Here is a 13,804-nt window from a genome sequence, read left to right as displayed (position 1 = left end):
GAGAAAGAATAAAAATGTAGAGATTATTACTGTATTTAAAGGAAATACTTTTAGTAACTTGATGAGAAACTAGATGATACGTGTTTTTTTTTAGCATGTGCGCTTGAAACCACACAAAAGTTCATGCTGGGAACACAAACTATCGTATACCTGCGTATGGATGTAACGCTTGCGCATAGGTGCATGTTCGTATATATTTATTTTTTCGTTTAGTCTTTTTTTTAAAACCAAATTTGTATCAGTCAGACTGCGTCAAGATAACGGCTACTGTGTTGTAATTTTTTTACCTTTTTCAAGCAATTTTATTATCCTAAATTTATATGCTATTGTCGTTTATCCAGTTTTCTTCTAAAAAAATTCTCAAAAGATTGCTTTTTTCTAGGCTTGTGTTAGAGTAGATTCCCTTTAGAACTTCGTTTACGTTTTTGATATATTTGGCTTGAATTCGAACAGATTTAGCTTTTTCTATGTTAGTGTTTATAAACCGAATCCTCATTAGTTGCATTCCTTTAAAACTGTCAAAAGCTTCAAAAGATCGAGTTGAATAGCATATTTCTTTTAAAAGAAAGCCAGGGAGGAGCGAATTCAGCGCATAATTAATATGCGAATAATGTGGTATTGAAAATTGTTACATATATTTAAATATCGTACTGAAAAGGAAATGAGAAATTGTTATCAAAGAATTATGTGAGATTTGGCAATCAGGCGGACACGGTATAATTATAAGATTAACGGTTATTTTTAAATAAACAAAAATTTGTTGTTTTCAAAGACTTTCTCCCCGCACATACATTTATATTCATAATTTTTAAGTCGTTTAATGTTTCATTTATAAAAAACTAGTTTTTTGCTTTGAGCTTTTAAGAGATAAGAAAAAGTATTCTTCCCCGTGCATTCTAAGGTTGCTAACGTTACTCTGATCAATAAGTTGCGTTTATTAAAGATATTTAATCACATTCTTTTCACCCAACACCGGACAGGGCATAGCTATTCAGTTGTTCTGTAGGAATTACTAAAGATAGATCTATAATCTGTCGGTTCGCATACGGAATATAAGTAAAATTTTATTATACATAGTTTTTTGTTTTAAAGTATGAAGCAAAATATAAGAAAATCATTAATTTGCGTTATGATGGCCATACAATTGGTCTCATCTCAGCTTGGTTTTCCGGAAGTCGTCGACATAAGCAAAAATAAAGCTAATCTGCAGGTTAGTAATATGGGAAAACCCAACAGAAATGGGTTTTTTACTTCTTTTTGGAATAATTATGTTCATTAAATTCATTGTAAATTTAACGAAAAGCTCTCGTTTTTCCGCTTAATAAGAGAAATTATATTAAATGCAAACTCTTTTGGGTTATTTAGGGTCGGTTGCCTCTGTTTTCGCCCGGACGCTGCAAGGATTACGAACTCTTGTATCCGGGTGATCAAAAAAATGATTGGATATGCGATTGTGCACCTGGTAACTGTTACAATAACACTACCCAATTCTATAGAATAATAAACTAAATGTACATATTTCAGCCGCCATTTATCATCCCGATACGGATGCTTGCTATCCTGCATTTCACAGAGGCCCCTGCGAAGCGGAGGAAATACTGATTTTACCCGACGAAAAAATTATACCCGCCTGTGTCCCCAACGATTGCAAGGTAGATGGGCGAATTAAAGTACGGGGCGGTTGTTACGATTTCGGTGAAAACGGTCCGTGCCAAACGACTGCTACTGAGAGCTACGTAATAGGCGTTGATCCAAAAACTTTGCATGTTGATTGCATCCGATTATCAATAGAAAATCGATTCGCCTCTGAACCCGTGAAGGATTCGTGCACAAATCGTGGTAGCAAGAAATTTTTAAAAGGCGATTGTATGAATCAAAAATGATTTTTTTTTTTTTTCAAATGCATATAAACAAAATTTCCTTACTACAATGACGAATTAATTATACGAATTTTGTAATAAGAAATAAACATTATGTGGAAGGTTTCCCTTTCTTGGTGCGTTTAGTTTTTGGCTTTTTTTTGGTATTTAGTTCTTCTTGAATTTCACTCGAAGTTTCCGCAGTTATGTCCTCTTCCTCTACTAAACTTTCATTAATGTCGTCTGAATTTGGTACTGCTCGTAACATAGTGTTTTCAAGTGAAGCCAAAAATGAGCTGTCTTTATACTCAGGCCAAGTGCGAAATTTTCGAAAAAGTGCCACCATTTGATTGGGATTTAAGTCGCCAAATTCTGTATATATGTTAATAGGTGGCAAAGCGTCTGCAGTGCTTAGAACTTTACAAGGCGAAGAGAATTTCGGTAGTTTACTTAATTGCTCATCGGTATAAACCTGTGGTGGCTGTTCAGACTTGCCATTGTTTACTACAAGTCGTGCACCACAACCAGGTATCCATTTCCTATATTAAGAATACAATTATGAAAATACGTAGGCATAAACATGGGCAAAGAACTTACTCTAAATTTGGTATAATGCGATTACGGCGACTTATGCAGTTTTGTGTGACAAAATACCATAAAGCTGGCAAATCTTCAGGAGGACACAATTCATGTAGGTTTCGACGCGGCACAATGCGCGTTAAATACAGATTATCTGCGTCTACAGAAAGAATCTATAATTAGTAACAAAGGTTTTAGATGACACTTGTCTTAATTTTCAATTTTTTACACCAACGCTTACTTTTTTTAATTTACTCCTCTTATTAAAGAAGTACTCGCTTTGTAGCGGTAAGAATGAAACCCTTGGCAAACGCTCTATAAAGCGATATTCGAACAATATTTGAAAGAGTATGGATGTTGCTCTATACATTAGGTAACCTATATCTCTGCTGCAGGTCAAGTGCTGCACTGGTGAAAGTGTAATTGTGAATAAAACCTAAATTTAGTTTACGAATCAAACCTACCAAATATGTGGGAGGCGGCATAATCAAATACATTTCAGCTCTTCCTAAGCTAAGAAAACTGTTGCCAAACATTATGGAATTAAGTAAATGTTTAAAAAATTGATAACATCCTATAGCGCCGAACAAAATCATGTTTGCATCTACGATGGAAAAAAATAAAAACTAATTATTAAAACGAAGATAGTTCCAGTTACCATCGTGATACGCTTTCCTCGGTAAATCGCTCAATAATTCAGATACGCGGGAACCATTATCAATTTTATCCACATGTACAAGTTTCCTAATATTCACAAAGTCCCCCAGTTTGAACTTAACTCTATCCGGGTATAAATAATGCATTTCTTGTAGGCGATCTACAAAATGACTTGTAGACTCGATTAGAACGATTTTTTTAAATTGTTTCTCACGATTCAGCAATTTGTTTGTGAGAAAACAAGCGCCTGGGTTGATTTCTAAAATGGTGTCACAGGGGCTCTGCTTGAAAAAAGGATCCAGTTGCTTATCAATTAGATTGGCAGTCTCTTCGTTGGCAAGGTACATATGAGTCGGTACGTTATGTTTTTTATTCAACATATTTTGCGGAAATAATTCGCCATAAGCCGCTTTTCTTTGTTTTCGTGTCTTAAGTTTCGATAAGTTAGCATATTCACAATAAAATTGCAATCGTTTTGGTGCAAAAGGAAAGAGTTTATTAAATGTAAACATTGTACTTAATTTTATATAAACGTTTTGCTAAATTTTCATAGAAAAATATACTTTTAAATAAACTTTTGATGCGATCAGCTGTTTGTGTACCGTTCTTTTAGTAAAATTTTGCACATTCAAACGCCTGAAGCTAGCAATCAAAGGACTCACATATTTCTCAAATGAAACGTATTGAATTGAAAAACTCTTCGAGACTATTAACGCTGTCATCTCACCCTATTGATAATAAATTCACTTTTGTTTACATATTTTTAGAAATGAAGAAAACTGAACCCATTTGGAAGACATGTTTAGAATGACTGCTTCATAGTCATTGCATATTCTCGGATATGCTTTAATATGTAACCTTGTATGCTTTTAAACGAAATTTTCACTTTTGAGGATTTTTGCCATTTCACAGTAACATCGTAATCGAATCAGACTCACTTATAATTTTCGCAATTATATAATTTGAGGGCGTTATATATACTATACCCAAAGTTTAGGTAATAATAAATAAACAAGTAATAAACTAGATTAATATGAAGTACATTATGAAATTGGGTGAATAAATTAACTTATGCATTGTATCTATCGCTGAATTTACGTGGCCAATTCATCAAATTCAAATATTTCTGCATTTGTGGTAAGCGCTCCTTATACTTTCGAAAAACTATCCAAAGCAATTCCATTTATTTTAGTATCAATATCTCAATCATGAATTAATTCGATCATCTATGTAAGCATTAAAAAAAACTCTCTCTCTATGCTTTTAGAATGTGCATTGCCCATATCATATCTTAGTAGCAAGTGAAACTAATTAAGCCATATATCGTATACAATAACAAACACGGTGTTAGATTAAAGATTACCAGCCTTTTGCTGGCTAGCGCCCTCACAGTGCCCACTTGCCTCTTGATGCCATTGATCTCTAAGCTTCGGAATGGGACGCAAACATATTTCTTGTTTTCTCTCACCTTGGAGTCGCTTCTCTTTCATAATAAAATATTTTTCTCTTTTACTCTTTTAGCCTTCTAAATATATAAGCTCTAGAAATGCTGTAACTGTCACATCATATGTGCCAGTGCAATATGTGATAGAACAAAACTGAAGATTAACTTTCGCTACATAGTTATCCCCCCCTTCCGTTAACCTCTGTCCTTTCCGTTCTATTCCAATAGGCGTTTCATGAATATGTGTTTGTTGTTTCATTTTCAGAGTTGCATTTAATATGTTTGCGATTGCGATGTGTTATATTCCCAAGAGGAAATGGAATTAGTAACATGAAAACAAATTTCAAACTCAGTTAAATTGCTGCTAACGATAGGAATGGATGCGTTTTGTTTCTATTGGAAATCGTCGTCGGACTTATTAGTAAATTGCCATGGATTTTCTATGTAAATGGAATATACATTTCATATGAAATTAGATGAAAAAGTAAATTTTTGGATGGATTAGAAATAAAAATGATGATATGTACGAATAATGATTTAAAAGTAGTGTACAAATTTTCTTAAAATATATTTTGACTAAAACACCCACAAAATCAAGGCGTGTTCGTCGCATTCTGTTTTGTATGTGAAAATGTGAAAATCAATATCAAAGTAAAATCGAAGAAGAAAAGTGCATTTTTTAATTAAATATTAAGACGTAACATAATGTGAAATCTTCGTATTCTTAATATTATTAACGAAGTATGTTAACAGCCGTAGTGTGAAGAAAAACTACCACAAAAATTTTTTTATTTAAAGTTAAGATAAGATACAAAAGAAAAATAAAGAAAAATCGGCTAAAACCAGAAAATTGAAAAGAAAAAAAATTAATTTAATCATATACCAGGCGCGCACACACACACTAATATATTTAGAATTCATTCCTGTAAGCAACACTTTTAATGGTTTTGTGTACACTTTTTTTTTTTTATAAAAAAAGAGAGTGCGTGTGCATGTGCTATCTGTTGTTTTGATTTTTTGTTCCTAAATAATTAAATGCGTTCGAGTCTCTCGTATTTTTGAAAGTTCTTTTCGCTTATTTTATCAAGTTCGTGACATGAATTAATTTTCTTTATATGTATTCTGTAGAATTTTTGGTGATTTTTTAAGAAGAAGTACGAAGAAAAGTTTAAGAAATGATGTAAATTAAGAAAACACAACAACATACTATAAGAATAATATCAACAGAATAGCAGCAACAACAAAACATAGTCAAGTAGAATATGTTCATGAACTTATGTGAAAAAATACGTACGTGAAGTGCAGAAGATACGGTCGGCGAATAAGGTCAAAATAAAACACGAAAAAGGTTTTGTGCGACGGTTCCACGATCCAACCAGAATTTGTAAATGAAAACGACGTTGTTGGACGGTCTTTTTGTTGTTATTATTTGTCGTCGTAATTATTTCGTAGTGTGTGATTCATCCGATTATTTTCAACTGTAGAGTCTCAGATACTCACGTCCGTAGTCGCTTGGTTGGTTGACGTCGATTATTTCGTTTTATTTTTCTTTTACTCTTCGCTTTTTCCGCGTGTCTTTGCTTTGCACTTCGTTGCTGCTCCTCTTTTATTCTTGGATACATTTATATCCATAGCTGGCAGTGCTGTTGTTGTAGCTGTTGCGCCATATTTCTGGTTCTTGCTATCGTCACCGTTGTTTTTTAAGTTATGGACATTGGCATTAAAGGAGGAGGGGGACCAGGAAGTGGAGGAGGTAAGATTTTTTTCCACATTTTCCTTTTAAGTGTCTGTTATCTTTATTCATATAACTTTTCGTAAGAAAGTATTTCTAATCTTTGGCTTATAAACACTTCAAGTTGGTAAAACCGCATGCAAGAAAAGTGAGTTACTTTTCATTAGCAGTTAAATATCGAGAATCTCCATAAAAGGAGAGAAACAAAATGAGCTTAAACAGCAGCGAGAGTACATTTCATATTTGTTTTTCCTATAATGGACAAATGGGAATTGATCTTTAGACGAACGAAGAGAATAGTTGGGTAATAAAATCGGAGCGATTACAAAGGACAAATGTTTACATTTGCAAAAGTCTCTTACACTAATAAATCATTTTTTAGTTTACAGCATGCATAGCGTGTCATTCCTCAAGAAATACAATCTTTTATGAGAAACGAATATTATGGTGATTGTCCAGCTAATGACGAGTAGCTGAGAACTGTGTACGCAATATAATGAACTTGTCATCGAAGCATCCTCTATCGAAGTAATTGCAAATGCGATAAATAAATAGAGAAAATAATAATGAAAAAATTGAAAATAAAAAACATGGAAATAAAATCGAATTTCTTTCAATTACGGTAACAGGCTTAAAAGATCTCATACTGGAAAGCTGTTATCATACTGTTGTCATTAATGTGAAATAAATTTAGACTTTCATAAAATAATAAATTCTATTCACTTATTGGGATTTCATTTAATAACAAATCATCGAAAGAAATTATGTATGACTGCCGCAGATTTCCATCTTAGAAGTCACGCCTGCAACTAAGATTGTCCAGCTAAAAATGCTTTACATTCACACTTTTGTGCAATTCGAATCATTTCATTAGTAATAATTAAAGCCATGTAGCCTTGAGCTATGTAGAGTCTTGAGTACCCTCCAGTACATATATCTTTAAAATTTCTGGTGCCAGACTTCATTTCTGTTAGTTACATTGTTTCTCAATGTAGTCTAACGTATTTCACCTGCTTCATTGAAAATTAGCAACGTATTCCCTAGCATTTTGGCCCACCTTCTTTACCCAGATCGATTTCCTTACCTTTTAAAAATAGAGAGAATCATTTCAAAACCAAATTCATTGGTATAAAAGTTTTCTTAGTCAGTTTCAACGATCTTTTTGCTTTAGGCGTACGACTAGAAAGAGTGCTTTTTTTTTATAGCCGCCGTAGAAGGATGGATATGTAATCTTTTGAACGTAATGTTCGTAACACGAAAAAGAAAGTTTTAGAAAGTCTATAATGCGTACATATATATTCTGAGTAGACCTAGCCATGTCTGTCGACTTTAAATTACGCACACAGACGGGAATTCAAAATGAGCGAGATCGGTCGAAAAACACGCTCACAGTAAATCTTACTGCGTTCCTCTGCTTCTCTAAGCAAAATTATGTGGGTTCTTGCCCACCAATCATAAATTGTAAAAGATAGAAAGTTGAAATATTTTAGGCTTAGATTTTATGGACAACGCTGGTATTCGCCCACACAAAGTTGTAAGTCAAGCGATTTTCAATTTTTTCGCTGTTTGAAGTTTTCCGCTTATTACTTATAAGATAAATAAGGTAGTATGTTGAAACTTGCCGGCACATTGTACACATGCAGATGGGAAAATATTGAACACGCCCACTCTTTAATTCAAAATACCGAAACTTAGTTGACTTGGTTTTTCAATTCTTTTCCATGGAAGAGCATTGTAGGCTGGATAGATTTTTTTTCTGAAAAAGGCGAATAGATGACCACGCCTAGTAAAAAAAAATATACATTGTATGTTAAGAACTTCGCGTAAAACATCGGAAATTCTTTAATACCGATCTTATCACGCTTATCACGCAGCGGTATAATGTGGCATGAGTGGTGAAGGCGTAAAAGGTACGTTTCCAGCCAAGCATAACTTTCTTACTTATTTTATTCTTGCTTTTCATTTTAATTTTTCTTGGTATCGATAGACTCTTTAAAAACGTACAGATGTTGCTTTGAGTTCAACGACAACACACGCGATCTATATGAACATACTATGCCTGTTGTCGTTCATCATCGGATCCTTAGCAAGTATTAGACAGTAATAGGCTGTACGCTTGACTGCTTCTACAAATATTTAGACAATTGATTTCTGATCGTTGACATTAATTATCGTTTGTTGTCTTGTATCGAACACTATTTTATGCAAAATAAATCATTTTTACATTTTTATGGAAGTATAAGTTTAGGGTGTGGTGAGAGAATATTTGTTTTCTTAACTTTTTCTTACGCGCTATTCAAAACTCTTAAATTTTTTTCTTTTTTTTTGTTTATACATTTTTTGTACACTTCTAAATAAAAAACTCTTATGTTGAACTCAATTGTGGTTTCCTTAGCACACTAAACACAACAAAAGAGAATAAAACTGTGCGTATGTATGTATGTATGTACATATGTATGTATGTATGTGGGTTTGCGACAAAAATATAAGTTTCATAAATTTTGATAATTTTGACGCACGTGTGATAGTAATAATATTTGATAACGGTTTCTATCGGAGCGCCATACAATTAATTCGAGAAATGTATCTCGTCATTCTATATATTCTACTTTACACCAAAACTGACAAACGGACAATAGAACTAATAAATCGTAGAATCTCCTGATCATTAATAAAATTTGTGATTCGGGCTTTTCAGCGGGACGCTACGCAATAAGAAAACTTTCCTGTGGGCAGAGATGGACAGAAGTGCAGGTTGCCGAGTTCGGCGTCCGTAACGAAACATTTAAAGGTTCCCAAATGTGTTTTATTCCAAACAAGAAAAATTAGACCCGTTGAGCTGAGCTGGAGGTGTCATTTAAATTTTTGTATCTTCACTGTGCAGCTGTCAACTGAAAGCTAGGATGTTGTTTCAGGTGGATTCCTCGATTGAGAGCAGCAGGGAATGCACTGAGTGATTGATGAGGCTCATTTCTGTTTGAGAAAACCCAAAAGAAATTCTAATCGTAATCAGTGACAGTTTTGTACGGTGCTCGCCTAATGCTGAAACTTGTTTATATTGTATGTGCTATTAGTTCGAGCGTATCGGTAGGTGACGTTGTTCTTTGGCCTGAAATTGCAACTACGCACGTGGATGATGGTAATTTTCAGCAGAAGAACAGCGCAGTGCCCTTTATCGCCCGCTAAAGCAATAGCTGTATTGCATGAATATCCATCGTTTTAGGTCCCGGCCTATTGGGTTCGTGGATAGCCCAATTTAGTAATTTAGAAGAGCGATTAATCAAGGCGACATACGGCGGTTCAGTTCCCCAGGTTCTACAGTATATTTTAATTACAATTGTTATGTGGTAAGCAAGTACGGTGAGTGCTTGGTCGGTAGAGACACATGAAACTTGCCGATCGAACATACCCTTTCCACACCCCATTCTGACCATAACCTGTCCTTTTAGATGGCCACTACGACGGTAACCTAACTTTGTTTGCAAATCTTTAATGCTTGTAAAGCTTTACCCTATGAGAAGAAAGTATACGAGAAAAATGAAAATCGCATTGTTGACATTTATATAACTTTGTTATGCATCAATCGAATCCCATTAAGGGACAAGAGCATTCGCATTCTATTCATTGGGTCATGACACAAACTCAGTCTTGTTGTCTTGATATCCGTTCTGTTCATGGGCCGTCCAATAATAAGTGCTTTTTAATAAAACTATGAAATTACAGTAAATTTCAGTAATGACAGTCATTTAGCGGGTATTCAAATGCTCACACATACACATGCGTACATACATCAAATTTTTATTGTTTTATAAAATATTCTTAAATTATCATCTTTTAAACGACGACAAAAGAATTGATAGCCCACCAGCTCCTCCTTAATGATTGTTGGTTTCTGGACGTTTAAGCTTAACTGCATCTATTGCTGCATGTATATCTATATACGTCTGTGTGTGTAAGTGTGTGTGTGTGAGTGTGCGAAAAAAATACATTTTCATTTTCTCTGTGATATGTAGTTGTTGCTTTAACACTATTTAGCATATACATGTGTATATATTTACTTGTGGTTGTTGCCAATCTTGATGGCCGTGACGTGAATGAACTTTTTCTGTGCTGCGCTTACTGCTCAGCGTTCGTTGTATTGTTGTCATATTAACATACAACTCTGCATCTCTGACTTGGCTGGCTCTCTATGCCTCTATGTCTCTGCGTCTGTCCGTCTGCCGGTCCGTCCACCCATCCAATTTTTTAATACATTTGTTTATCAACAATATACGTAAATATATTTTCTCTTCATTCGGTTCTGTGACGTTATTTAAAGACTTATTGTGGTATATATATATATATATATATATATATATATATAAAAGCATAAGTATTTAGTAGGTTTGTCAATTCAATTTGTTGTATTATTTTTTCCGTGTTTTTAATTTTTTTCTTTGCTTTTTGCTTTTTAACTGGAGTTTTGTTTTGTGCTGTTTTTTTTTTTATTTATTTTTTTCTTAAATGTGTTGTTAGTACAAAAATGGCAAACGACTATATTTCGTAATAAACCGATAAGTCAGTGCATATGTACACGTATGCTGGTGCTAGTTAAAAAAAAAACTAAAAGAAAAAAAAAAGTAAATGCTTTGAAGTTCTCTGGTGATTCATCATATTCATGAGAAAGATGATCGATGTTTAAAATCAAACAAAAAGAAAGAAAAATAAATAAATAAATAATTTTTTTACAGTTACCTCTAAAAAGTAATGTTAATTCGATCATTTTGTGGGTGAAGCATAAGAATAAACAACAAGAGGAAAAGTTTCAAATCGTTTTGAAGAAAACATTATTTTATTGATGCGATGAGTCGACGACAAAAGCTCGTCAAATCGATCGTGGATCGAAGCGACACTACGTTCGCACCAATAATTACGTAAGGGAAATACTCTCAGATTTGCATAACTTAGTTAAACGTTACGTGGTATTACGAACGCCGTAATAGCAGAACAAGCTGCAAATATATTCTGATGTCAGTTGATGCGATTGGACGTTTCCATTGAAAGGCATGGTCATGGAATTTGCTCTTTTGATCAGCGTAAAGTTCGGAGTCTATTTAAACATGCTTTCATGCTCTTGATTGTCGAGAATCATCTGAGTCACTTACGGTTTGCAAATCCACATCGCGTGGCATGAGTGGAAATGTAAGATTGAAATCTAGTGGGCCAATTCAAAACCATGCCCACAACAGATAAAAATCTATGGTCCACCATATACACCAGATAACGATCTGAGAGTAGGTGGATACATCTAAGAGGCCCATCTAAAATTGTAGTGAAGAAGTGATCAGAGTATAGATATTATATAGATATATAGAGAAAATATTGGGATATATAGCTAACAGAGACTTGTGTAACTGTCGAATTGACGCACTCACATTTAGTTGCAATACGAACATTGCAAGGCGAACATAATTTACTCACGTGTTAATCTAGCTTTATATTTAACGTTCGAAAATTAGCATAAAACACCCTAAGGCACTAAAGCGTTTATGACTTGCTCATGCAATTCCTTTTTCTTTTTATTTTTCTTTTTTGTTGATCGTTCGTCTGATTACGCTGATTATATCTACCTTTACCCTAAAATGTGAAGCAATAGACTTTTTATGGTGTCATCTGAATTTGTAAAGCAGCAAAATCAAACAGGAAGCAAGGAGACATAAGAAGGGAGAAAACTTTACATATACGTATAAATAATCCCAGCTCTACTTATGCTAATGTAATGCGCAGTGTATCTAATAACTTTTCAGTCGGAGATGCCATTTGTCAAACACATACGAGAATTTATTTTATTATCTTATTATTAGTGACTGTCTTTATTGCCCATTACGTTGCGTTTAAGTTCGTTTGGCAATTAAAGCTAAATTCGATTTATTTCAGTTAAATTGAGGAAACACACCTTTAAGGGAAAACCATTATTTATTATTCACTTGTCCGTGTGCACAGATGAAGCTCTTTAATTTTGACTTAAAATTTAATAATAGCTGGCCCTGTCTAAGATTGTTATCTGTGCCGTGAATGCGTCAATAAGCTCGATTCATTTTTATTCCCAGAATTCCAGTCTCCCAGTATACTGCTACTGCAACTACTACAGCCACTACTCCTACTATTACTACTACTACTGCTACCACTAATAGCCGGTCTCGTGCGACGCCATATTCATTCAGAGTAAATTAAGAACCCACAATTTGTCCCTTCTTTTACTCTTCGTAGGCGACACGCCTAAATAAATTCGTCGTAACTGCATATTTACGAACGTATCTGGTGCAGAAGAAAAGTATTTGTTTTAATATATTTCGTAGCCATTTTAAAAAGCTGTTAGGCAGAGTTTAGATTAAGTATCCTTTTCAAGTTCTCAAAGATTCTGCGAGAGAGAGAGTATCGCCTAGGCTCGTACATCCCTTAAAGGATGTAAAGTCATAGTTTTCAAGTCGATTAATTTCACGAAATTATGTCAGATTGAATGGTCGCTCAGCTCTTCCAATGTAACTCTGCAATGACTTATCAGTCATGACTTATGCAGTGACGCAGGCATTCATGAATGAAATGAATGAATTGAATGAGCTGATGTGCAGAACAGCTAACGAAAATTTTAATAATTGCATGGAGGGGCTTGGAGGGGGACGCAGTCGTGGCAGATATCTGAGCAATATCCACTTTTCATATATAACTCATAATGGATCGAACTTTCATTTTCAGTAAACATTTCTATAAACATTTTAATTATTTCATGTTTGACTTTGAAAGAAACACTTAGGCGCGCCTTTTAAAGCCCCATACACATTAGTTGTTATAAATGAAATGAATAAATTAATGGTTATTCCTGTAGTGCGCGCTCCAATATAATGAACAATAAAAGCACTTGATAAGTTCGCTATTGTTTTCCTGCGATAAAAAGGCCTCCACAAGTGTATACTTGTATGCATGCACATGCATAAGCATAGGCAATTATAAAGAAAATGAAAAGTTTTTTTTCACTTCGCCTTGATAATGAAAACGGCCATATGAATGTAGTAGTAGCAGTGCACTCTATACAAATATAGAATAATGCGCTACAAAAAACATAAACTCCTTCGAAAGAGTAAAAAATAATTAAAAATCACCCGAGTTTTATATGTACGAGGGACATCGGAACTTAATGATAAGATGATTCATAGATGAAGTTTTTAGGCAAAGTTCTTTCTACGCGAGACCAATTAAATATCAATTAAGACAAATTTTACTCACTCCAAGTGATGACTCAATTTATAGTTCGAGGAAATAAGTTGCTTAAGAAACACCAGTGGAAGTAAGCAAACTTAATGATTTCAAAGAGGAATATATTAGAGGAAGGTATTGAAAGGAAGGAAGATACTGAAAATGATGCGCTACATTGCGTAACTACAAAGCAGGCATAAATCAAGGCGAAGACAAAACAAAAGTTTTGTTCCATGGTTCAGACAAAAAAAACTTCTCTGTTCTTTATGTCATTGCAGCTAAGCTCATTTCATTCCTACT

The 13,804-nt window shown here is 34.2% G+C and overlaps 3 protein-coding genes across 5 annotated transcripts in view; 2 read left to right on the top strand and 1 right to left on the bottom strand.

Moving 5' to 3' along the window:
• Positions 1–990: 990 nt before the first annotated feature.
• On the top strand, positions 991–2,005 carry LOC119634833. The gene is made up of 3 exons (XM_038029233.1): positions 991–1,210; positions 1,366–1,462; positions 1,525–2,005. Exons 1-3 carry the CDS (start codon positions 1,094–1,096, stop codon positions 1,881–1,883), a joined length of 573 nt encoding a protein of 190 aa, XP_037885161.1. The 5' UTR covers positions 991–1,093; the 3' UTR covers positions 1,884–2,005.
• LOC119634559 (dimethyladenosine transferase 2, mitochondrial) lies at positions 1,972–3,630 on the bottom strand. Its single transcript, XM_038028790.1, has 6 exons — positions 3,310–3,630; positions 3,097–3,255; positions 2,903–3,042; positions 2,680–2,841; positions 2,457–2,611; positions 1,972–2,398 (listed from the first exon to the last, which is right to left on the bottom strand). Exons 1-6 carry the CDS (start codon positions 3,605–3,607, stop codon positions 1,972–1,974), a joined length of 1,341 nt encoding a protein of 446 aa, XP_037884718.1. The 5' UTR covers positions 3,608–3,630.
• Positions 3,631–5,066: 1,436 nt separating this feature from the next.
• LOC119635194 (CD2-associated protein) overlaps positions 5,067–13,804 on the top strand; it is a 32,396-nt gene continuing 23,658 nt past the window's right edge. Inside the window, exons 1-2 of one of the 3 annotated variants that reach the window (XM_038029875.1) lie at positions 5,067–5,280; positions 5,668–6,292. In XM_038029875.1, coding sequence (XP_037885803.1) covers positions 6,247–6,292 — 46 coding nt within the window. In that variant the 5' untranslated portion in view covers positions 5,067–5,280; positions 5,668–6,246. Of the gene's footprint in view, positions 5,281–5,405; positions 5,465–5,667; positions 6,293–13,804 lie in introns of those variants that run through there. The other 2 variants (XM_038029874.1, XM_038029876.1) reach the window with 2 other exon arrangements.

The sequence above is a fragment of the Glossina fuscipes genome, unplaced genomic scaffold, assembly GCF_014805625.2.
Source record: "Glossina fuscipes isolate IAEA_lab_2018 unplaced genomic scaffold, Yale_Gfus_2 3, whole genome shotgun sequence".
NCBI classification, from domain to species: Eukaryota; Metazoa; Arthropoda; class Insecta; order Diptera; family Glossinidae; genus Glossina; species Glossina fuscipes.
This window is presented reverse-complemented; position numbering and strand designations above follow the sequence as displayed.